At 46.1% G+C, this 26,010-nt stretch overlaps 1 protein-coding gene across 1 annotated transcript; it reads left to right on the plus strand.

Annotated features, from left to right (window-relative positions):
* The first annotated feature begins 2,703 nt into the window (after positions 1–2,703).
* MED28 (mediator complex subunit 28) lies at positions 2,704–10,001 on the plus strand. Its single transcript, XM_075849387.1, has 4 exons — positions 2,704–2,993; positions 4,549–4,615; positions 6,182–6,294; positions 9,665–10,001. The coding sequence occupies exons 1-4, from the start codon at positions 2,841–2,843 to the stop codon at positions 9,860–9,862; spliced, it is 531 nt and encodes a 176-aa protein (XP_075705502.1). The 5' UTR covers positions 2,704–2,840; the 3' UTR covers positions 9,863–10,001.
* Positions 10,002–26,010: the final 16,009 nt, after the last annotated feature.

Genomic DNA, 26,010 nt, shown 5'->3' on the forward strand with positions numbered 1-26,010 from the left:
CTTATCGTAGTATCGAGTCTGTTCAATACATTATAGAATTTTATAGATTAACACAGGGGTCTCAAGCACGCAGCCCCTGGGGCTGTCATCTGCGGCCCGTGGGACACAGAGCCGCTAGAACAGACTCTGCTCCGGGACTCTGGAATTCCCTGACATGGTTGGCCACATATGAACAGCGATGTCAGGGTTTTCCCCAGAGCCGGAGTCCCGGGCAGAGCGCTAGTATAGGCTCTGCTCTGGGACTCTGTGGAATTCCCTGACATCGCTGTCCATGTTTGCACCCGATGTCTGGGGCTTCCTCAGAGCTGGAGTCCTGGGCAGAGCTCTAGTATAGTCTCTGCTCTGGGGAAGCCTCTGACATCGCTGTCCATACATCGACAGTGATGTCGGGCTTCCCCAGAGCAGGAGTCCCAGTGATGTCAGGAGCAGAGCAGGAGTCCCAGGAAGAGCCTACTAGCGCTCTGCCCGGGACTCCAGCTCTGGGGTTGCCCCTATCACATTCCGGTCCAGGAGGATTCCCTGACGTCACTGTGTATGGACAGTGACGTCAGGGGCTCCAACAGTAGAGGAATCCCCATCCAAAGCGGATTCCACTCCTAGAGGGAGCCCCAATGGGGCAATCTACTTATGGTGTGTGTGGCAGCATCCGCAGAGGGCCCTGTGGCAGCATCCGCGGGTCTGCCAAATACTGCTAATTGCAGCAGCAGCGTTTTGTTTTTTTTTTCTATATGTGGCCCACTTACCCGACCGAGTTTGAGAGCCCTGGATTAACATAAAATACTCTGCAACATACTTAAAGGGTTTTACTAAAATATGAAAAAAAAAAACTGATTTCCATAGCGCAACCTGCAAGATGTGGCCATCACTGCTGACATGTCGTATATTCTGCGGAGACTTTCACCACAAGATTGGTATACAGCACGTCCCACCAGAGAGGACATAGTTTGTGCCATGAACAGTCACGTGACCCGTGGCGGAATACCGAAACAGGTGCACTTTAGAGATAAGTAGACTATAGAAGTGATGTCTCTAAGGACCTAATTAGTGTTGGAGGTCCTAAAGAGTAATGTCCTGCATCCCTCCTCAGCTCTAGATTTCCCTCCAGGGACAGACATACCATTTCAGCAACTAGTGCCACTGCATACGGGCCCCATAGATGGGGGGGGGGGGGGTACTGCCAACCTTAAATCAGCTTCCCATAGTCTATTAGATTGCATGTAAAGGACGAAGCTAATAACTCTCATGACTCAAAATTAGTGATGGATTTCTGGAGACGGCATCTGAGTGGCGCCCGATAGTTTTCACAGACCCATTTGCTTTAGCGGGTGAATAGGACCTGTTCTATCTTTCCACGGATCGCTGACGGTACTCGGCCGACACAATGTCGTGTGCGTGAGGCATTACAAGCTCGTTCACTCCCTACAGCCGTGCGTTATACTGTATAAGCTGCACGCACTTCCCAGCAGACCGCTCAGTGTTCGGGTGCAGCCACACGTGACTTATTTACTTTGTGGAAAATTGCACTTTCCCAATTGTAAAAATATTCCGCAACTCCGATATCTCTTTGTTGCTACATATTTTTTCCCATAGGCTTACATAGTAAGATTTTCTGCTGTGTATTTTTACGCTGCGGAAATACAAGGCAACTACGCCACGTGTGACGGCGCCTCCGCTTTTACACTTGGCTCTGTATATCTCTTGTGTTTGACTCAATGAAGGAGATTGATCAGTGCAGTTTTTATGATATATGGCATGTCAAAAAAAATAATGGTGGTTGCTACAAATGCCATCGTTATGAAGCCCCGCCACTATTCGTAACGCAAATGATAAATCTGTCGGCCACGGTCACTCTGTAACAGATTTACCAACTTATTCCACTACTTATGTAAAGATAAACCTGGTGTTAGTCTGTAATGCGCCATATTCCTTCTTGTCAGAGGCAGAGAGAATCTCAGTGGGGAGGATTTTGGGGGACGTGGGACTGCAATGGTGGCATCTGTGGCTTGTACTCCGGGGGCATCTGAGGCTGGCGCACATTGTTAAAGGGGTTGTCTGGGCATGGACAACTGATGAGCTATGCACAGAATAGGTCATCAGTATATGATCGTCGGATTAGCTGTTTCGGCTGACGGATGTTATGCAGTGTTTGGAGCAGATGTCGTGCCGATTCTGCGGAAATAATTGCTGTGCTGTACCCAATTTTTTTTTCACCCAGAAACCACATCAAATTCAACACGTGAATAGGCCCTAAAGCTGTTTACATCTGCATCGTGGCTTTCGTCTGTAACGGAAGACATGACACTCTGCCAAATCCATCGTACAAAAGATAACAATGGTGTCCGGGTTCTGCCGTGGTGATATGCTTGTCGTTGTCGTCAAATGTGATAAAACTGATATAATTAGTTGATTGACTAAAGACAGACAGAATGAGAACTAATATCCTAGATCAGAAAACCTAATTGAAATTAAGATCGGTTGATCTATCTATCTCATCTATCTATCTATCTATCTATCTATCTATCTATCTATCTATCTATCGCCTGAAGTATGGCGCCATCTGGTGGCCAAAAATAATAGTAAAAAAAAAAAAAGATAAACAACCTGCCTGAAACAATGTTATACCACGCCTTATCATTATGTCATCATGCTCTGCCAGCTGCTGGGACTTGTAGCGCCACACGCCACGTATAACATACTCAGTGATAACTCTCTTCACTATCCCTAAAGAAATCCCTTGTACCAAATCAAATATGGCGACGGACGGACGTATGCCAGTAGTCAATATGAAGGAACACTTCCGGTGGATACAGTGACGTAGTTTGCTGTATATATACTGTGTCATGGCCTCTTCTCTTAGCGGGATGTTCTCTGGTCAGCCGCCCGGTCCACCGCCACCTATTCAGCCTGGAGCAGGCGCCGGGCTCATGTCTACTCCTCCCGGGGCGAAGAATCCCAACGGCACCCTGGTGGACGAGCTGGAGTCCTCGTTTGAGGTATTGTATGCCAGGTTGTTGTGCCAGTACTCCCATCAGAGGAATAGGCTGCACTGCAGTGGACTACAGCTCCTGTCAAACTACTACCCCCAGCGTGCCATGACCGACTTGGTTTGGGGGTTGTAGTTTTAGAACATTAGAAAGTCCCTGGATTTTTCGTTCTACAAGTAATCTGTTACCATAGACCTCCTGAATAAAGTGTCTGTGTGATGAGGTCCCATCACACCGCTGCTGAATCACCTCATAAAGATCTGATGGACCTGATCAGTTTAAGGCTTTGTTCACATCACGTCGTCCATTCGTGACGGACCTGTGACCGCTATGACGGACCTGTGACCGCTATGACGGACCCGTTTTTGAATGGATCCCATTGACTTATTGTAAGGCTCTGGTGTCTTTGATAAGAATTCTGCAGACAATGTTGTCAATGATAAAAATGGTACTAAATCGTTTAAATGGTAACTAAGCTTTTAAAAAAACTTTTGTCTGTGGGGATCTGAGACCGCACCGATCGCTAAAACAAAGCTGCAGAAGCGTCTAGGTGTGCCACTTAGTTTCTGATTGGCTTTCCTTGAAGTGCGGAGCGCGCGGTGTATAGACTTTCTAATGAGCTTGTATTCGGCTTCGAGTACAGCCAATCAGAAACAAAGCGGCACATCGCTCATCCAAGCGCTTCTGCCGCTTCGTTTTAGCGATCGGTGGGGGTCTCCGTGCTTGAACCCACACTGGTCAAAACTTCTGACATGTCACTATTTTATTTTTTTTAAGGCCGTTTAGTTACACTTTAAGGCCTAGTTCATACGGAGTATTTTAGCGCGGAAACCGTGCCAAACACGCCTCCCATTGATTTCAATGGGAGGCGTTTTTTCTCGTGAGTGGAAAAAACCGCTCGCGGGGGAAAAAAAGCGACATGCTCTTTTTTTCAGGTGTTTCCGTCTCTGACCCGTTTCCATCATTGATATGTCTTGAAATAAATGAGAGGCAGAGAAAGCGGTTTTCACTACGTTTTTTTTGCCTGCGGCGCTCAATGGCTGTGGCTGAAAAATGCTGCTAAAAAGAGTGAAGGAATTTTGAGGCAGGTTTTTCTGACTGCAAAAAAACTTGGTGTGAACTAGGCCTAAAGATTAGGAGAAAGGGTGAGACAATCGGCACGTGCGCTTCTACACCACCCCGACAGCCAGGGAAGCAGATTTAGGATGGGTTGTATATTCGTGTTGGATCCCTTTTATTAGAGTTGTAGGATTTTCTATAATCAAATCCAATTTCCCTGGGCATTAATGTGCCAGAAGTTCATAATATATACGTAAGTGACCTTCAACCCTCCAACTTCTGGGACACTACAACTTCCAGCATGCCCTCACAGCCACCGGCTATAACATGATATCATCATGCCGGTAACTCGTGCCTTTAGCTATGCCTGCCTCTTTCGGACGCCAGCTGCTACTAGGAGGGTAAGGCTGTGTTTGTCGTGGTTTACTTGGTTCTCCAGTTGGGGCATCCCCTGTGATTCCTGATGACTTATTGTAGATGTGAATAGTCTTCTTTTCTATTCCAGGCTTGCTTTGCTTCTCTTGTGAGCCAGGACTATGTGAACGGTACAGACCAGGAGGAGATCCGTACTGGTAATCTATACTATACATTCATTATCTATACACGGGGTAGGTTATTAATTTCTCATATTTGCGGGCCCCACCTCTAGAAGCCAAGTCCCCTGTTCTTCCTCCCTGGCACGACCATGGTAAGGAAGAGTTTGAATGGAGTGGTGGGCAGCCAATCCAACTATGGGAATGATGAGGGGGTGAGCAGAGTGGATGAGGAGAAATTCAGGATTTGGGACTCCTGTTCTAGTGAATGGCGGGGCCCCCAATAATCCGGCAGTGATCACGTCTTTTGTGGTAAAACCCCGTATATATTTTATGCCGTGCCTTTTTAACAAACTGAATTGCACAACAGTAGGAATAGTGTAGGAATACATTGTGTTATGTGGACGTTGATGGTCAAATATGTCGATAAGAAAAAGCTTGCATCTGTCTTGCTGCAGAAGTCTGTATGCAGCCCCGGCCGTTGTTTTACTTCATATACTGTGTTTTTTGGACTATAAGATGCAGTTTTTAGCAAGAATAAATCTTGCTAAAAAGTCCCTGCGTCTTTTATAGTCGTCAGTCAAGGGATCCGGCAGCGCCGGGCCCCCTGACCGCTTCTTACTTAAGCCCTCACCGACCCATGATGTGCTGGCACATCATGGGGAAGGGATGTGCGGAGCGGGCTCACGCGCTGAGCCCGCTCCATACACTGCAGGTGTCAGCTGTGTTTTACAGCTGACACTCTGCTTTAACGGCCATGAATAGCGATGGCGCTGTTCCTGGCTGTTTATCTAGTTAAATGCCGTGGTCAATGGCAACCGCATCATTTATAGGGGTCTTCCCATGAAGGACATCTGACATAGCCACAGGATACGTCATAAATGTCAGATAGATGCGGGTCCCGCCTCTGGGACCTGCAACTATCTCTAGAACAGGGCCCCCGAAACCCCGTTCTGTCTTACCCGGCTCCGCTATCTCCCAGCCACTTCCTGGTTAGGTGGTCGGGAGTTACGAAAACAGCCGAGTACTCGCTGAGCTACGCTGTTTCTGTAATTCCCATAGAAGTGAATGGGAGTTACGGAAACAGCGTAGCGCCGCTAGCTACGCTGTGTCCGGAACTTGGTAGCTACGAAAACAGCGAACGTGGTTGAGTTACGGAAACTGTAACTCGCTGAGCTACGCTGTTTCTGGAACTCCCATAGAACTGAATAGTAGTTACGGACATGACGTAGCATGCTACGCTGCTTCTGTAACCTCCATTCACTACTATGGGAGTTACGGAAACAGCGTAGCTCAGCGAGTTGCGCTGTTTCCGTAACTCTTCCATGTATTGTACCAGAGATCGCTGGTTCAAGTCCCCTAGGGGAACTAATAAAATGAGTAAAATATAAAAAAAAAAATTGGATACGTTTTAATAAAGGAAGCTTGACACCAGTGTAAACAGAGCCTTAGATGAGCTCTGATGTTGGGTAGTAGCCACATTGGCATTCCGCTAGTGTTCTCCTTTATCTTGGTATTGGGTTTTGTATACCTGGTTAGATGACTGTATGTTTAGAAATAAACTGGTGCAGGAATTGAATCTGTTCCCTGTCTGCTCCTCCTCAGGTGTAGAACAATGCATTCAGAAGTTCCTGGACGTGGCCAGACAGACCGAATGTTTCTTCCTACAGAAAAGATTACAGCTCTCTGTCCAAAAGCCGGAGCAGGTCATTAAAGAGGTAAATATGACTTTAGTGGTACAACGGCTCGACCGTGGCGGCGGCTGCGCCTGGTGTTTCACCTGCACCATTCAAGTGAGGTGCAGTACCAGTCAGTCACACTTGCATATACTGGGCTGTACCTAGGTAAGCAATAAAGGGGAGCTCCGCTGCTTGCAGGAATAGGACACCGAATAGAGAAGTCATGTAAGGCCCCACCAAGCCCTATGAAAGGCACAACACAGTGGACAGATATAATAGATTTGTATAGTCTTCAGACAGCATAAGCTTAAACCAGACGGGCAGAAGATGCGCCATATATATCACAGTGGTGCGCGCTGTATGATCCATTTATTGCATCTTGCTGGACATGCTAGATTTTTAGTTTTAGTTTTTTTCTTCTATTCCTTATAACAATTCTAGGTGATCTTAGTTTTCTCATGGTGATTTTTACTTTTTAAATGTGTCTGAGGAGCAAAAATCTGTCTAAAAATGACATTCACAAGTGCATCAAAACATGTTGCATTTTTCAGCACATTTTAGATGCTGGCACAGTTTTAAATCTGCCCCAGTGTCCGTTTTGCCTGCAGTGCTCTCTATTCAGAGTGAAAGAGACATCACCCCGACAGACCCCCTTGTAAGTCAGAGGGTGTTCGTCGGGTTTCCGTTCTAAGATAACTATGGCACTGTGTTGTGGCCACGATACAGATGTGAACAGAGCTTAAAGAGGCTCTGTCACCACATTATAAGTGTCCTATCTCCTACATAAGGAGATCGGCGCTATAATGTAGGTGACAGCAGTGCTTTTTATTTAGAAACACGATCTGTTTTCACCACTTTATTAGCGATTTTAGCTTTATGCTAATGAGTTGTTTAATGCCCAAGTGGGCGTGTTTTTACTTTAGACCAAGTGGGCGTTGTACAGAGGAGTGTATGACGGTGACCAATCAGCCTCATGCACTCCTCTCCATTCATTTAGGCAGTGCATAGGGATCCTGCTAGATCCTTATGTGCTGTCTTATACTAACACATTAACGATACTGAAGTGTTTAGACAGTGAATAGATATTCCACGGGATGTCTATTCACAATCTCTGCACTTCGTTACTGTTTCTGTGGTACTTACAGCAGAGCAAGCGTAATCTCGCGAGATTACGCTGTAGATGACCGGTTACAACGAGATTACGCGTCCTCTGCTGTAACTACCATAGACAGAGTAACGAAGTGCAGAGATTGTGAATAGACATCCCGTGGAATGTCTACACACTTCAGTATTGTTAATGTGTTAGTATAAGACAGCACATAGTGATCAAAAAGGATCCCTATGTGCTGAGGAAATTAATGGAGAGAAGTGCATGATGCTGATTGGTCACCGTCATACACTCCTCTCTACAACGCCCACTTGGTCTAAAATAAAAGCACGCCCAGTTGGGCATTAAGCAACTCATTAGCATAAATCTAAAATGGCTAATAAAGTGGTGAAAACAGATCGTTTTTTTAAAATAAAAAACATTACTGTCACCTATATTATAGCGCCCATCTCCTTATGTAGCAGATAGGGCACTTATATTGTGGTGACAGAGCCTCTTTAAGATTTTTTTGTTGCGGGGCATTCTTACTAAAAGTCTTCCACCCTTACAAGTGCGTTTTAGACTGGATTCACCCGTGCCATTTTTAATGCGGTTTAAGCCAAAGGCAGAGGTGAAGTAAGAAAAATGTAGCTCTTTCTCAACTACTGCCTAATGTGAATGTATCCCAAGCTCATGCGGTTCTCTGACTGTTTCATAATTTGACAAGAAGATTCATTGTTTCTAGATGAAATGACTTTTACTGCATATGTATTGATTCAGACTCGGCTGGGCCTGCTCTCATCAGTCCATACCACCAGTCAGTATATGTATGTACATAAGGTTTAAGTCACTGACTGGAAATACAGCCCAACTACCCTCTAAGGCCTTGTTTACATGAGCGTCTGGTTCCGTTAGACCTGTCCGTCAGAGTAAGGGTATGTGCACACACACTAATTACGTCCGTAATTGACGGACGTATTTCGGCCGCAAGTACCGGACCGAACACAGTGCAGGGAGCCGGGCTCCTAACATCATAGTTATGTACGATGCTAGGAGTCCCTGCCTCGCTGCAGGACAACTGCCCCATACTGTAATCATGTTTTCAGTACGGGACAGTTGTCCTGCAGCGAGGCAGGGACTCCTAGCATCGTACATAAGTATGATGCTAGGAGCCCGGCTCCCTGCACTGTGTTCGATCCGGTACTTGCGGCCGAAATACGTCCGTCAATTACGGACGTAATTAGTGTGTGTGCACATACCCTTACCCACGAATGGAAACCATAGCTTCCGTTTGCATTCCCATTTATTTCAATGGTAATGCTTCCGTTGCAAATGGTTTCTATTTTTTTTCACGGAAACAATAGCGTATACTACTACGCTATTGTTTCCGTGAAAAAACTCAAACATTTGCAAAGGAAGCATTACCATTGAAATAAATGGGAATGCAAACGGAAGCTATGGTTTCCATGCGTGGGTTCCTTCAACAGAAAGGTCTAATGGAACCCATGAACGCTGATGTGAACGAGGCCAAAGGTGTAAAAATGTAGCCCCCCCCCCAACCCTTGGGAAGGGGGTGGTACTAGTTCTCCAGACTTCATCTGCTACCTAAGGCCCCATGCACACTAACGTATTTTTTTTTCCTCCTCGTAAATACGGGTCCATTGTCACCAGTATTCCACCCGTATTTACAGACCCGTTTTCTCTGCACTAGTCGGCAGCCCCTTCTCTCTATCAGTGCTGGATAGAGAGGAGCACCCTTTCGGGCAGAGTTTCCACAGCAATTGAAAGTAAAAGTTCATACGTACCCCGGCCGTTGTCTTGGTGACACGTCCCTCTTTTGACATCCAGTCCGACCTCCCTGGAGGCAGTCCATGTGACCGCTGCAGCCTGTGATTGGCTGCAGCGGTTACATGGGATAAAACGTCATCCCGGGAGGCCAGACTGGAGGAAGAAGCAGGGAGTTCTGGGTAAGTTAACTTTTAATACTATTAACTCCAGCGGTAATCACGGTCCCGGGTGCTGAAAGCGTTACTGTCGATCAGTTAACTCTTTCAGCACCTTGGACAGTGACTATCCCCTGACGTCGCCTAGCAACGCTCCCGTGATTACGGGAGCCCCATAAACTTCTATGGGCCTGCCTGTGCCCTAATTACGGCCTGAAATGAAAAATATGGAACATGTTCTAATGGCCCGGGTACCTTCCCGTAAGCAAACGGGAAGGTACCCGTGGCCAATAGAAGTCTATGGGCCCATAATTACGGGCATTTTTACCTTCGTGTACATGGGGCCTAAGAGTCACCTTTCATTTCTTGCTTCTGATAGGACGTGACAGAACTGAGGAGCGAGCTGCAGAGGAAGGAAGCGCTTATTCAGAAGCACCTGGCAAAATTACGGAGCTGGCAGCAGATTCTAGAAGAGATTAATGGTCCGCATAAGAAGCCAAGTGAGATGGCACAAGGGCCTCTTGCATTTTTGGAGCAAGCCTCTGCCAATATCCCTGCTCCAATGAAGCAGACGTGACCTGACTGCACAGAGGCTGTCTCAAGGGCTTTATAGTTTTATACTTTTTTTTTTTTTGTAAAGCAGAATCATTGTTTTGGACTTTGCAGATTACTGGCTACTTTTTATGCCACAATTTAATTAAAAATACTTCTCTAAACCAGTGTCTTACATCAGTGTTCCCAAAACAAATACTCCCTATTTAAAAACATAACATCAAAGTACCCCCAAGGCTATAATACTTTGTGCGGCTCAGTATGCGGATAGTGCGAGTACCCCCTGGAATACACGTATACACAGAATGTACATAATAGAACAATATAATTATCAATCTGCAAGTTGGTGTAACCGTGACTTCTATAGTACAATCAGGGTTGTACGAAGCTGTCATAAGTTATTGGGCCTTCTGTCTGCTGTTAATTTTATACCGGTCATGTTCCATTGGATGATGTAATACGGCGTGGTACGGAGCCAAAAGAACTCAATGGCCCACACTGACGAAGTCCACGTAGAAGAGGTAGTTCAAGTGATTTTGTGCCAAATCGCTCCACATACGCCTCTGAATAAATTTGCCGCATTAGTAAAGAAATTAAATGAGCAGGCGTAGATTTGTGGCAAAATTTGCACCATTTCCTCTTGCGTAATTTGATGCAAACTACAGCTTCAGGGGCCGAACTCCCTTTTCTTGTTACTTTACATTGTTGGTTAGCGACAAGAAAAGTCACATTTTATTAAAATTACGCACGCCAACACTTGTGACATTTTATCGGCACAGTTTACGCCAAAATCTCGCATAAACTGTTTAGTAAATGTGGGACAATGTGCCTTAAGAGAATCGGTTAGCCCTCCTGTTTTTGTACATACATGAAGAAACCATGTTGGAGCATCTTTTCTATGCTGTTTCTCCGTTATGCCTCCTGGAATTGTATGAATAAATTGACAACTGGGTGTCGCCGTTCCCCTTGTATAAGTGGCTAGTCTCTACACACGGTCCAATCAGTGCTGACCTTCTGAGACCTGGACACACCCTTTTGGCAAGTAACACCCAGCCTGCAATTTATTCAAAACTTTCCAGGAGGAAAAACGAGACCAGCCCAGCGTAGAGTTCTAATAAAGGGTGCACCGGCGTTGTTTTTTTTTTTTTTTTTTTCCCCCCAATGCTCCAAGTTCTGTCACGTTTTGTGGCTGGTATGTATGCACCCACCACTAACCCCCTCAATGCCCCACATTTATTAGGCAGTTTAGGCCAGAATTTGGCATAGACTGTTGATAAAATGTTTCAAATGATATCGCAATGTTGGCAGTAAAATTTGACTTCTCATTTCTCCCCAAGTTTGACTAGAAACAGTGCGTGGTCTCTAAAGAATGTGTGCAGTTTAGGCTGGATTTATGAACTAGAAAAGGTGCAAAATTTAGCAGGTATAGATTTAATTTCCTCACTGTGGGGCCTTAGTCACACAAACGTGTATTACGTCCGTGATACGCGCATGAAAATTACACGCGTCGCACGGACCTATGTTAGTCTATGGGGCCGTTCAGACAGTCTGTGGTTTTTACGTAGCGTATGTCCGCTGCGTAAAACTCACGACATGTCCTATACTTGACCGTTTTTCGAGCATTACGCACCCGTTGAAGTCAATAGGTGCGTGAAAATCGCACACGGAAGCACTTCTGTGTGTCGCGCATGATTCGCGCTACAGTTGTAAAATAAATGAAAGAAAACAAAAGCACCTCCTGCTTTTATGTTTGTAAACATAAAAACAGTGTCATAAGCATGGCATATACGTGAAAATCACGCAGCACATAATGATGACACACGCAACTGCAACGCGCAAAAAACGCACACGTTCGTGTGAATAAGGCCTTAGATTGTTGAAATTGCAGAACTTATTAAGTAGTTTAGGCTTTTTAATAAATGTGGCACAAATCCCTCCAACTACCTCCTTTACTTGGACTGCTGCAAAATAAAACCACCAGCCTTAGTAAATGTGGGTTATAGTTTTTCATTCTCTACTGAAATCACCGAGAATTGTTCATATAAGTAGAATGGTTGCCACCAATGATGATTTTTTTTTTTTTTTTTTTTTTTAATACTTGATCAGGGTTTTCAAGGACTCTTCTATTGATAGCTTCTTCTAAGGATAAGTAAGTCATCAATATAAGACTGTTGGGGGTCCGAAGCCCCCACCGATCTGCTGACCTAAGGGGCCATGGACTCTTCATAGTTTTCCATTCGCTTCTGTAGCGGCTGTGCATGGGATTGCAGTTCTGGTCCCATTTAAGTGAATGGAACTCTGCTCTAATGCCAGGCACAAAGTGTAGCTCTAGTCTGATAGGCTATTCATATAAAATTAAATTCACATTTAGTTCTCTGCCATGCCTTCAAGCGCGAGTGAGAAAATATGTGTAATTGGGTTAATAACTGGCTCCTGAAACGGGGTGTTTATGAATGGTAAATCCTCAGATCGGGTCGCAGTTACCAGTGGGGTACCGCAGGGGTCAGTTTAATAAACATTTTAAAAGGAAAAAGTTCTGAATGACCCTGTGGACAGCTTACTGAGTGAAGTTTCGAGATTTGCAGATGACTATTCGTATGTGATTGACGCTGCAGCTCCATTCCGTTACTTGCCTTGCCGACTTTTATTCATTCCCTGCCATATCCACATGTCAGCATGTTGACTGGGGGTGTGGTACAGGGCTACTTCCTGATTGGCTGTCTCCTGGCGTATCATGGTTGTTAGCGTCCCGACGTTACGGAAGCCTAGCCCAACACTGAACTCTGATTAGTCATGTGCACCTATACGGCGGCCAATAGCATTGGGAGATATCCGTCCCTGCTCTCCCAATACCTGCCGCTCATGGGTTGAATTGCAGTGTTACAGACTGCATGCACCCCACTATTGTGGTCCCCTAATATCTGTCTCTCCCTAACTGTTTCTAACAAGGACACTGGCTCTTTTAAATAAGCGAGCGCTTGCGCATCAATTCTCTCCCTCTGTCCTGACACATTTAAATAATGTTTTAAATAATAGTTTATTCTAATATGTATTATACTAATTCTGGTATGTTATGTTTACTATGTGGGTTGCACAGCAGGAGGGGATCACTGCCTGTGCCACTCAGTTTTTGGTTTTTTTAATATTTTTTAATTGTATTTCTGAGTGCAGACGTCTGATTGGTTGTTCTTACTGCCACTCATGACGTCATTAGGTATTTTTTGGTGTTTTTTATGTTTATAAACTACATTGTCTTGATATGTGTAAATGGTCTAATGAAGACACCAGTACGGTGCCGAAACGCGTCACCCTATTAAAAACTACAACCACGCTTTAACGAGATTGATGACCGCTTTCCTTTTGCTGGAGTAGCGCTAATTGACTACCCAATTTTCGTGCATCTGATGCAAAACTATACGGTTGAGTCTTGCAGTCCCTCCGAATAGGAAGTAGCTGCAACTACATCATTCCTTGCAAGTAATCAGAGTTGTGCCTGGACATCACACAACCATCCCAGGTGAGGGTTACCCCTACACCATAGATGTTTTCTTCCTTATTGTTAGGATTTCTGAACCATGAGGCACTTTCTTTTATACTTACCCCCCCCCCCCCTCCGAGCGCAGTCTGCGATTACGTTGCAGCCAATGTGACGCTGCAGCCTGTGATTGGCTGCAGCGGTCACATGGGATGCAACGTCATCCCAGGAGGCTGGACTGCAGGAAGGAGAGACTTCTGGATAAGTATGTGTTTTCGTTTTTTTTCCTGAGTTGCGATTTTTGTGGCGGAATCGCTGCAACTCCGCTGAAAAAGTCGCAACACTTGGTGTGTTGTTGTGGGTTTTGCATTCCCATTGTATTCAAAAGGCAAAACCCGCAACAGACATGTAACAAAAAACGCAGCATAAATTGACATGCTGCGGGTGTAAATTCTGCCCCGCAGTTCAATTTATTAACACTTACACTGCATTATAATCCGCAGCATGGGCATAAGATTTTCTGATCGCTAAAATAAAGGGGCAGTGGAGCTTTACCCCTTCAGCTGTGCCCTGCTCGCCTCGTTAGTCTGAAGATGGGCTTACATAGAAAGTCTATGATCCTGTCTTTAGGTTAACGAGGAAAGCCGATCACAGTCGAAGGGGTAAATGCTATCCTAAGGGCCTCTGCCCCTTCATTTTAGCGATCGGTGGGGGTCTCATCACCCGGATACCCACCAATCAAAACTTTGGACATGTCTTTGTGACATCAAAAGTTTTATGAAAGTGCAGTTAGGCTGGATTCACACGAGCACATTACATCCGTAATGGACGGAACGTATTTCGGCCTCAAGTCCCGGACCGAACACACTGCAGGGAGCCGGGCTCCTAGCATCATAGTTATGTACGACGCTAGGAGTCCCTGCCTCTCCGTGGAACTACTGTCCCGTACTGAAAACATGATTACAGTACGGGACAGTTGTCCCGCAGCGAGGCAGGGACTCCTAGCATCGTACATAACTATGATGCTAGGAGCCCGGCTCTCTGCAGTGTGTTCGGTCCGGGACTTGCGGCCAAAATACGTTCCGTCCATTACGGACGTAATGTGCTTGTGTGAATCCAGCCTTACTCTAAAGTTTCTAATTAACGTCAATGGGAATCACATTAAAAAAAAAGTATCATGTAAATCCGTGATGCGTTTTCTATGCTGAAAGTGAGCCTAATTTGGGAGTCATTAGGAGGATTTAAAATGCTGACAAAAAAACTGCTTGCCAGCTCTTTTGAGCGTTTTTGTATGTGTTAAATGTGCATACATTTTATAAAAATCATCAGTAAAAAATGCATCAAGATAAGCTTTTATAACAGTGTGTGGATTTCTGCCTACAAATTACACCATGTGAACATACATTTGTAACATCCATTTTTTTTTGCTACAGTATGCTGCGTTTTGTAAAAATTTCTGCTGACCCAAAAAAAGCGACCAAAAGTAAAGAAAAATGCCACAAACAACTAAAGCATTGTTTGTACTGCATTTTATATTTGACTATAGGCTTTTAGCAAACATTTGGCCACATCAGTTGTTTTGGAGAGATTTTGAAACTACTCAATGCGTTCCTATGGAAAGCTGATGTAGAACATGTTTAGTGCTCAGTGAAATGAATATTATAACTTCAACAGCTACGTGTGTGTATATTATATTCTTTTATAGTGTTGGTACTGAAGGGAAACAAGAAAGTATCAACAACTGCTATGAATTTGGTTGATCCATCACTCTGGAATGGAATCAGAACAAACTTCTCGTGATGTCATAATCTACAATCTAGTCATGGAGCATCTGTACAAACTTCCTGTGATGTCATGTAGTTCTAATAAATGACATCATTAGGCCTATTAACCCTTTCACGACCAAGGACGAACATGAACGTCATGGTCGGCTGCTAGTTCCCGCACCAGGACGGTCATTTTTGTCAGTATTTAAAACTGTCACTCTGTGTAAACACAGAGTGACAGGCACGCGCTGACAGCTGTCCTAGACAGCTGACATATCAGTCTCGCCGGACAGCGGACCATCGCCGTTGCTTTTGGTAATTAACCCCTTAAGTGCGGCGATGGATTGCCGTCGCCGCATTTAAGTGGTTTGAAGCACATCAACAGCCCCCACGAAGTGATCGTGGGGGCTACCGATGCTTGTCGTGGCAATCGGAGGTCAGGTAATGACCTCCGGGTTGCCATGTACGGAAGCCTCGGAGGAGCAGCCTCCGGCCGGTCCTCCGAGGCTTCCTGTCAGAGTGACAGTTAGAGTACATTACACTACGTGTGTAGTGTAATGTACTCCAGCAGCGATCAAAGCTGCAAGACTAAGTGTCCCCTAGTGGGACAAGTAAAAAAGTAAAAAAAAGATAATAAAAATGTTTTAAAAAAAGTGTAAAAATAAAAGTTATAAGTGATATAAACATGAACTGCTTTTTTTTCCTATAATAAGACTTTTATTATAGAAAAAAATGAACACGTTAAAAAAAGTACACATATTTTGTATCACCGCGTTCGTAACGACCCCAACTATAAAACTGTAATGTTATTTTTCCCGCACGATGAACACCCCCAAAAAATCTATAAAAAACTACGACAGAATCACAACTTTTTTGGTCACCACCTTTCCCTAAATAAAAAATAAAAAGTGATCAAAAAGTCGCATGTACCCAAAAATAGTACCAATAAAAACTTCTATCCGTCCCGCAAAAAACAAGCCCTTACACAGCTTTTTTGACTAAAAAATAAAAAAATGATTTCTCTCAGAATATGGTGACACAGAATTTTTTTTTTTTTTTATAACTAAGTCATTTTATTGTGCAAACGCTAAAAAAAAGGACCAAACCTATATACATATGGTATCGCCGTAATCGTACAAATACGCAGAATAAAGTAAAAATGTCACTTATAGCGCACGGTGAGCGCCGCAAAAAGAAAACCTAAAAAACGGTGTCAGAATTCCTGTTTTTTGCTATGGATTGCAAAAAAATTGAATAAAATGTGATCAAAAAAAATTCACACGTACCCCAAAATGGTACCAATGAAAACGACAGATTGTCCTACAACAAATAAGCCCTGACACAGCTCCGGTGGTGAAAAAATAAAGTTCTGGCTTTCAGAATATAACGATGCAAAATGTGCAGAGTGTCCAAAAGTGGATAAGATCGGGCGCCATTTATGAGTGCGACACCGGGCACATATCTATGAAATATTATTTATTTACCCCATTATTATACCCTCTTATTATGCCCTGATGTACTCCGAACAGATTACATATACCCCCAAATTATAAACTGAAATACCAGCAAAACCCCAAACAAAACTACTGCCAAGCAAAATCTGCGCTCCAAAAGCAAAATGGAGTCCCTCCCTTCTGAGCCCTGCAGCGTGCCCAGGCAGCAGTTTGCGCCCACACATATGGCGTCGCCATACCCGAGAGAACCCGCTTAACGTTTTATGAGGTATTTGTCTTCTGTGGCACAAACTGGGCACAACATATTATACACTAAAATGGCATATCAGTGGAAAATTGCAATATTCACTTTGAACCATCAGCTGTGCATTAACCCCTTTGCGCACTATGACTTAATTGCCCGTCATGGTGCGGCGGTTGATGTATGGAGCCGGCTCACGTGCTGAGCCCGCTCCATACGCTGCGGGTGTCAGCTGTGTATTACAGCAGGCCCCCTCGGTACTAACGGACAGGTACAGCAATCGCTCTGTTACAGAAGCCTGTAAGAATAACATTATACTGCAATACATTAGTATTGCAGTATATTGTACCAGTGATCCAATGATCGCTGGATCATGTCCCCTAAGGGGATTGATTAATAAAATGTGTAGAAGAATTATAGTTATTAGTAGTGAGATTTTTTTTTCTTTAAAGTTAAAAAAAAAACACCTTTTCGCATTTTTCTTCTAAAGTAATGTAAAAAAAATGAACAAAATTGGTATCGCTTAGTCCGTAAAAGTCAGAACTATTACAATATACCATTATTTAATTTGCACAGTGCACACCTTAAAAAAATGTAATAATTGAAACCGCCAAAATCGCTGTTTTTTTTTTTTGTCACCTTCGCTCTAAAAAAAAAATGTAATACAACTTTTGAATCACTTTTTATGTACCAAAAAATGGTACCAATAAAAACTGCAGCTCCTCCCGCAAGAAATAAGCCCTCACACCGCTCTATTGAATGAAAAATAAAAAAGTTATGGCTCTTGGAAAGCGGGGAGTGAAAATCTAAAATATGACAGCAAAAAATGGATCAGTCCTGAAAGGGTTAATTCATTTCTAATGAAAAAACGTATGACCACATGTGGGGTATTTCCGTACTCGGGAGAAATTGCTTTATAAAAAATGGTTGCTTTTTTCCTCCTTTATCCCTTGTGAAAATGAGAAAATGCAACAATTTTAGTGGAAAAAATTTTGATATTAATTTTCGCGCCCTAATTCTAATAAACTCTGCAAAAGACCCGTGGGGTGTAAATGCTCACTATACCCCTAGAAAAATTCCTTGAAGGTTTTTCCAAAATGGGGTCACTATTGGGGGGTTTCCACTGTTTTGGTCCCTCCAGTGCATTGCAAATGCGACATGGCACCGAAAACCATTCCAGCAAAATCATAAATCCAAATGGCGCTCCTTCCCTTCTGAGCCCTGCTGTGGGTCCAAACAGCAGTTTATTACCACATATGGGGTATTGTCGTAATCGGGAGACATTGCTTTACAAATGTTGGGGTGCATTTTCTTCGTTATTCCTTGTAAATAATAAAAATTTCTATGTGTTTCAGAAAAAAAGTACATTTTAATTTTTACAGACTAATTCCAATATATTTAGCGAAAAACCTGTGTGGTCAAAATGCTAACTATACCCCTAGATAAATACCTTAAGGGGTCTAGTTTTCGAAATGGGGTAGTTTATGGGGAGTTTCTATCGTTCTGGCAGCTCAAAGCTTCTCCAAATGTACAGTGGGGCCTAAAACATTTTCAAGCAAAATATGAGTCCTGAAAGCCTCCGGGTGCTCCCTTCCTTTGGGGCCCTGCTGTGTGTCCAAACATCGCATTAGGGCCACAATGTGGGTATTTTTGAAAACAGGAGAAACAGGGTGATAGATTTTGTGGTATGTTTCTTCATTCTCATGTTCGCTTTACAAAGAAATCGGTCTTCAAACTAATACTTTTATGAAAAAAGTGAAATTCTTTTTTTTTTCACCTGATATGCATTAAATTTAGCAAAGAACTGTGGGGTCAAAATACTTATTATACACCTAAATAATTACATTATGGGGTCTAGTTTTCTAAATGGGGTCGTTTATGGGGGAGTTTCTATCGTTCTGGCAGCTCAAAGCCTCTCAAATTGTACAGTAGGGCCTAAAACATTTTCAAGCAAAATATGAGTCCTGAAAGCCTCCGGGTGCTCCCTTCCTTTTGGGCCCTGCCGTGTGTCCAGGCAGCGCATTAGGGCCACAATGTGGGTATTTTTGAAAACAGGAGAAACAGGGTGATAGATTTTGTGGTGTGTTCTTCATTCTCATGTTCGCTTTACAAAGAATTCGGTCTTCAAACTGATACTGTTAAGGATCTGCCAGGCACAGCTTCTGTATCCACGCCCATAGGTAATCAGTCTGCACCTGCTTCTATGTCTGTGAGAGTGACTCCATCTTCCACCACTCAGGATGGCAGGCTTAGGAGTGGGAGAGCCTATCCCAGCCTGGCCAGACGGAGCTAGCTCCCGCCCTCTGTCTATTTATACCTGCCTTTCCTGTTCCTCCCTGCTTGTGATTCTTCTCTGTTGGTTTCCTGGCCCTGCTGCAGCTTCTGAACTATTTGACCCTGCTTCGTATTGACCCTGGCTTACTGACTACTCTTCTGCTCTGCGTTTGGTACCTCGTTCACTCCTGGTTTGACTCGGCTTGTTCACTACTCTCCTGCTCTACTTTTGGCACCTCGTAATCTCCTGGTTTGACTCGGCTTGTTTACTACTCTTGTTGCTCACGGTGTTGCCGTGGGCAACTGCCCCGTTTCCCTTTCTGTCTTTCCTTGTCTGTTGTCTGTCGTGCACTTATTGAGGGTAGGGACCGTCGCCCAGTTGTACCCCGTCGCCTAGGGCGGGTCGTTGCAAGTAGGCAGGGACTGAGTGGCGGGTAGATTAGGGCTCACTTGTCTGTTTCCCTATCCCTGTCATTACATAATCACAAGCCCATATACCTACTCTAACCTGGTCCCTCACACCACTATGGACCCCCTTGAGACCCTGGTTCAGCAAATGCAGGGTCTCTCCCTACAAGTCCAGGCCCTGGCTCAGAGGGTCAACCAGCCTGATGCTACCATGGTAGTACCCCTCACCTCACCTCTTGAACCCCACCTCAAGTTGCCTGACCGGTTCTCAGGGGACCGGAAGACTTTACTCTCCTTTCGGGAGAGTTTTAGGCTCTATTTTCGTTTAAAGCCCCACTCCTCGGGTTCTGAGAGCCAGCGGGTGGGTATAATTATGTCCCGGCTCCAGGAAGGGCCCTAAGAATGGGCCTTCTCCTTGGCTCCTGACGCCCCTGAACTTTCATCCGTTGATCTTTTCTTTTCTGCTCTCGGACTCATTTATGACGAGACTGACAGGACTGCCTTTGCCGAGAGTCAGCTGGTGACCTCACGTCAGGGTAAGAGACCTGTTGAGGAGTATTGCTCTGACTTTAGGAAGTGGTGCGTAGCTTCTCGGTGGAATGACCCTGCCTTAAGGTGCCAGTTTAGGTTGGGTCTGTCGAACGCCCTGAAAGACCTGCTAGTTAGCTATCCCTCTTCTGACTCCCTAGACCAGGTTATGGCTTTAGCGGTACGACTTTATCAACGTCTCAGGGAACGACAACGTGAACGTTTATGTGTTTTCTCCTCTGACTCCCCCATGATGCCTCCCGAGGTTCCGTTGCTTCGTTCTTCCACGGAAGACTCGGAGGTACCTATGCAACTCGGGGCCTCCGTGTCCCCCCAACAACGTAGAGAGTTCCGCAGGAAGAATGGTCTCTGCTTCTATTGTGGGGATGACAAGCATCAAGTGAACACCTGTCCTAGGCGTAAGAATAAGCAACCGGAAAACTTCCGCGCCTAAGTGATCATCGGGGAGGTCACTTGGGCGCACAGGTATTTCCCGTAAATATGAAACGTAATAAAATCTTGCTTCCCTTTCAGGTCTCTTTTGGTGGTAGGTCTGCTACCGGCAGTGCCTTCGTGGATTCAGGGTCGTCTGCTAATATCATGTCTGTGGAATTTGCTATGTCTCTAGCTATGCCTTTGATTGATTTGCCTAAACCTGTCCCAGTAGTGGGTATCGACTCCACTCCTCTTGCTAATGGTTATTTTACACAGCATACCCCTGTTTTTGAACTCCTTGTTGGCTCCATGCATTTGGAGCAGTGCTCTGTACTGTTGATGCAGGGATTATCGTCCGATTTGGTTTTAGGCCTTCCCTGGTTGCAGTTGCATAATCCCACGTTTGACTGGAATACTGGAGATCTTACCAAATGGGGTAATGAATGCTTGACGTCATGTTTTTCTGTTAATTCTATTTCTCCCCCTGAGGAGGTGAACACTCTACCTGAGTTTGTTCAGGACTTCGCTGATGTTTTCTCTAAGGAGGCCTCCGAAGTGTTACCTCCTCATAGAGAATACGATTGCGCTATCGATTTGGTACCAGGAGCTAAGCTCCCGAAGGGTAGGATATTTAATCTCTCTTGTCCCGAACGTGAAGCCATGAGAGAGTATATCCAGGAATGCCTGGCCAAGGGTTACATTCGCCCCTCTACTTCTCCGGTAGGTGCTGACTTCTTCTTCGTAGGGAAGAAGGATGGTGGTCTTAGGCCATGCATTGACTACCGTAACTTGAATAAGGTCACTGTAAGGAACCAGTATCCCCTTCCTTTTAATCCTAATCTCTTTAATCGCTAAGCATCTTACGGACCTCACTCGCAAGGGTGCTGATCTCCTCCGCTGGCCTCCTGAGGCTGTCCAGGCTTTTGAGGTCCTTAAGAAGTGCTTTATCTCGGCCCCGGTGTTGGTTCAGCCCAACCAAATGGAGCCATTTATCGTGGAGGTTGACGCGTCCGAGGTGGGAGTGGGGGCTGTCTTGTCCCAGGGTACCAGGTCCCTCACCCATCTCCATCCCTGTGCCTACTTCTCCAGGAAGTTCTCGCCCACTGAGAGTAACTATGATATTGGCAACCACGAACTCTTAGCCATTAAATGGGCATTTGAAGAGTGGCGCCACTTCCTGGAGGGGGCTAGGCAGCAGGTAACGGTCCTTACCGACCACAAGAATCTGGTTTTCCTAGAATCGGCCCGGAGGCTAAACCCGAGACAAGCTCGATGGGCGTTATTTTTTACCAATATAATGGTGGTTTCTCTTGGCTCAAATACCCACAAAATCTCTCTCAGACAGGAGCAGACAAAACTAAATTGGGTATGATCCAACAAATACCCTAAATAACATATATAAAGTACAGTGAAGTTTACCGCTCAAACGGCACTGGTAACAGTCCAATATCATTCAGTATGGGCTCTCTCCCAGAAAAATGCAGTGGACAGTCCGCAATCCAATGAGGGTGTGGATGGTAATTCTTAGCCTTGTAGTTCCACCAAGCTCCTTATCGTCTCTCTCCACATTCAAAGAACTCCTGGTAGGAAAAGGATCTTATGTCTCTAATAGATGGAAAAAGGAAGACACATAGTGCAACACCCTCTGCAAAAAGATTGCTCCACGCCAAGTTTAATCCATACTCACAGAAGTAACAAGAAATAAAAGCATCAAGGTAAGTAAAAATCTTTAAAATTTCTAGGCGGCACGCCAAACACTCTCGCCTGACCCTGGGTTTCGCCCTTCCGGCTTCCTCTGCCTATCCCTACTTGTATGCACATTTGAAAAGAGGTCTCTGCCCTTCCTGGGCTATGTCATCTCTGATCAAGGCCTTAAGATGGACCCTGAGAAGCTAAAGTCTGTCCTGGAATGGCCACTTCCTCAAGGCCTAAGGGCCATACAGCGGTTCCTGGGTTTCACCAATTTCTACCGGCAGTTTATTCCGAACTTTTCTTCTCTGACGGCCCCCATCTCTACCCTTACCAAGAAGGGTGTGAACGCAAAGGTGTGGACTCCGGAGGCAGAGTCCGCATTCATTAGCCTCAAGAAAGCCTTCACTTCAGCTTCGATCCTCCATCACCCTGACATATCTCGGCAGTTCTCACTGGAGGTGGACGCTTCCTCTGTTGGTGCAGGCGCACTTCTGTTCCAGAGGAGCTCCAAAGGAAAGGCAGTAGTGTGTGGCTACTACTCAAGACTGTTTTCCTCTGCTGAGCGCAATTATTCCATTGGAGATCGGGAGCTACTGGCTATCAAATTGGCCCTGGAGGAGTGGAGACATCTTCTGGAGGGCGCTGCTCACCCCATCCTGATCTTCACCGACCACAAGAATCTCACTTACCTTCAGTCCGCTCAAAGACTGAACCCTCGTCAAGCCAGGTGGTCACTGTTCTTCACCCGTTTCCAATTTCTGCTCCACTACCGTCCCGCGGACAAGAACGTGAGGTCCGATGCCCTGTCCAGATCATTCGAAACGGAAGACACGGTGGAGTCCCTTCAGACGATCATAGACCCATCCTGCGTTGTCACCGCCAATCCTCTGCAGCTTAGAGATATTCCTCCAGGGAGAACTTTTGTTCGGTTGGCTGACAGAAAAAGAATTCTCCGCTGGGGACACAGTTCTAAACTGGCTGGGCACGCTGGTGTCCGTAAAACCCAAGACCTGGTCGCTCGTCACTTCTGGTGGCCCACACTACCTAAAGATGTTCTGGACTTTGTCTCTGCTTGCACGGTGTGTGCCTCTAACATGGTGGCTCACAGCAAGCCTGCCGGCCTGCTTCAACCCCTGCCTGTACCCAGTGCCCCCTGGGAGCACATCGCTATGGACTTCGTCACGGACATTCCTCTCTCAGCAGGATGCAACACCATCTGGGTGGTGGTGGACCGGTTCTCTAAGATGGCACATTTTATCCCGCTAACCGGCCTACCCTCTGCTCCTCGACTAGCAAGCTTCTTCATTCAGCACATCTTCCGCTTGCATGGCTTGCCTCTTCACATTGTGTCCGACCGGGGGGTTCAGTTTACCTCCAAGTTCTGGAGAGCCCTCTGTAAACTCCTGGATGTGAGTTTGGACTTTTCCTCTGCCTATCACCCCCAGTCCAATGGGCAAGTTCAGAGGATCAACCAGATCATGGAAAATTACCTCCGCCACTTCATTTCTTCACAGCACGATAACTGGGTACAGCTTCTTCCATGGGCGGAGTTTTCATATAACAACCACACAAGTGAGTCCACCACCTCCACTCCGTTTCACATCGTGTACAGTCAACATCCCAGAGTTCCTCTTCCAGTGTCGACTTCATCTCAGGTACCCGCTGCTGACTCTGCATATGGGGACTTCCTGCAAATCTGGCAACAGACCCGGTCCTCTATTTTGCAGGCGGTCGAACGCATGAAGCGTAAGGCAGATACCAAAAGAAGTCCCAGTATCTTCCTGGGACTAAAGTCTGGCTGTCCTCTCGAAACATTCGCTTGAGGGTGCCTTCATACAAGTTTGCTCCCAGGTTCCTTGGTCCCTTCGAGATCCTGCAACAAATTAACCCTGTTTCCTATAAGCTGCGGCTGCCCCCTACCCTCAGAATCCCTAACTCCTTCCATGTGTCCCTCCTGAAACCAGTGGTCCTGAACCGCTACAGCAAGACCTCTAGTTCCACAGTTGCTTCCAGCGGTCCTTCTGATGTATTCGAGGTAAAGGAGATCATGGACCGCAAGAGGGTAGGAGGAAGGACTCTCTATCTGGTGGACTGGAGAGGGTTTGGTCCTGAGGAGAGGTCCTGGGAGCCAGAAGAGAACCTCAGTGCTCCTGCTCTTATTAAAAAGTTCCTCTCTCACTCTGGCCCCAAGAAGAGTCGGCGTAAGAGGGGGGATACTGTAGCGCCCATGGCCGCGGGCCATCGGGTTCACTCACATCCCGACGCCCGCAGCCATGGATCTGTGAGCGCTAACCTCCGTCTCCCTCCTAGGAGATGCGAGCGCTTGCTTCCGCTCCGTCCGGCCGGGTCCCGTAGGGTGCGCGCGCACGCTCGCCACCCGCTCGCAGAGGGCCAGCGCGCGCACATGGAATCAATTATCATTAACCCACGTGATTCCCTGCTCTATAAGAATGCTCCAGCCCCTCTGATCCTTGCCTGAGCGTTGTTAGTCTTTCCGTGTCTGTCTCGCAAATGGTCCCTTAGTGTCTCCCGTTCCTGCTGTTACCCGTGCCCTGTTACCGTTCCTGTATTCCGCATTGTTCCTGTGCCTACCCGTGTTCAAGTGTCATCTGCCACGTCAAGTGTCATCTGCCACGTAAAGTGCCATATGCCACGTCAAGTCTCATCTGCCACGTCAAGTGCCATCTGATACGTCAAGTGCCATCTGCCACGTCAAGTGCCATCTGCCACGTCAAGTGCCATCTGCCACGTCAAGTGTCATCTGCCACGTCAAGTACCATCGGCTCATCGGATACTGCCCGCCACGTCTGGCGCCACTTTCCGCACCTGTCTCCATCCGTGCTGAGGCCACAGTCACCGCCCGGACTATTACAGGTACCTAAACATTACTGTCTGCTATCTACTTTCACATAGACTGTGACCTGGTCAGCTGCCTCCCCGCTACGGCGTTGCGGCCTAGTGGGTCCACAAACCCAGTGCCCGTGACAGTAGTCAGTAAGCCAGGGTCAATACGAAGCAGGGTCAAATAGTTCAGAAGCTGCAGCAGGGTCAGGAAACCAACAGAGAAGAATCACAAGCAGGGAGGAACAGGAAAGGCAGGTATAAATAGACAGAGGGCGGGAGCTAGCTCCGTCTGGCCAGGCTGTGATAGGCTCTCCCACTCCTAAGCCTGCCATCCTGAGTGGTGGAAGATGGAGTCACTCTCACAGACATAGAAGCAGGTGCAGACTGATTACCTATGGGCGTGGATACAGAAGCTGTGCCTGGCAGATCCTTAACAGTACCCCCCCTTTTATGAGGGGCCACCGGACCCTTTCTAGATGGACCTGGTTTATTGGGGAAACGAAGGTGGAACCTCCTGACCAATACCCCAGCGTGAACTTCCCGGGCGGGTACCCAAGTCCTCTCCTTAGGCCCGTATCCTCTCCAATGGACCAGGTACTGGAGGGAGCCTTGGACCATCTTGCTGTCCACAATCTTGGCCACCTCGAATTCTACCCCCACAGGGGTGAGAACGGGGACAGGAGGTTTCCTCGAGGGAGCCAAGGACGGGGAGCAGCGTTTAAGGAGGGAGGCATGAAACACGTCGTGTACTCGAAAAAATGGGGGCAACTCCAGTCGGAAGGAGACAGGATTGAGGACTTCAATGACCTTGTACGGCCCTATAAACCGGGGAGCAAACTTCTTGGACGGGACTTTAAGGCGCAATTCTTTGACGATAGCCACACCAGATCCCCGACCATAAACAAGGGGTTAGCAGAACGTCTTCTATCTGCCTGAGTTTTTTGTATGCTCTGGGACGCCTTTAGGTTCTTCTGAACCTGGGCCCAGACTGTGCACAGTTCCCGATGAACGACCTCTACCTCGGGATTGTTGGAACTACCAGGTGAAACGGAGGAG

The sequence above is a fragment of the Rhinoderma darwinii genome, chromosome 1 (genome assembly GCF_050947455.1).
Source record: "Rhinoderma darwinii isolate aRhiDar2 chromosome 1, aRhiDar2.hap1, whole genome shotgun sequence".
In the NCBI taxonomy this organism is placed as follows: domain Eukaryota; kingdom Metazoa; phylum Chordata; class Amphibia; order Anura; family Rhinodermatidae; genus Rhinoderma; species Rhinoderma darwinii.

Coding starts and splice junctions, on each gene's coding strand:
- MED28 (XM_075849387.1), top strand. CDS start 2,841: ATGGCCTCTTCTCTTAGCGGGATGTTCTCTGGTCAGCCGCCCGGTCCA. Junction 4,616..6,181: donor CCAGGAGGAGATCCGTACTG/GTAATCTATACT, acceptor GCTCCTCCTCAG/GTGTAGAACAATGCATTCAG. Junction 6,295..9,664: donor CGGAGCAGGTCATTAAAGAG/GTAAATATGACT, acceptor TGCTTCTGATAG/GACGTGACAGAACTGAGGAG.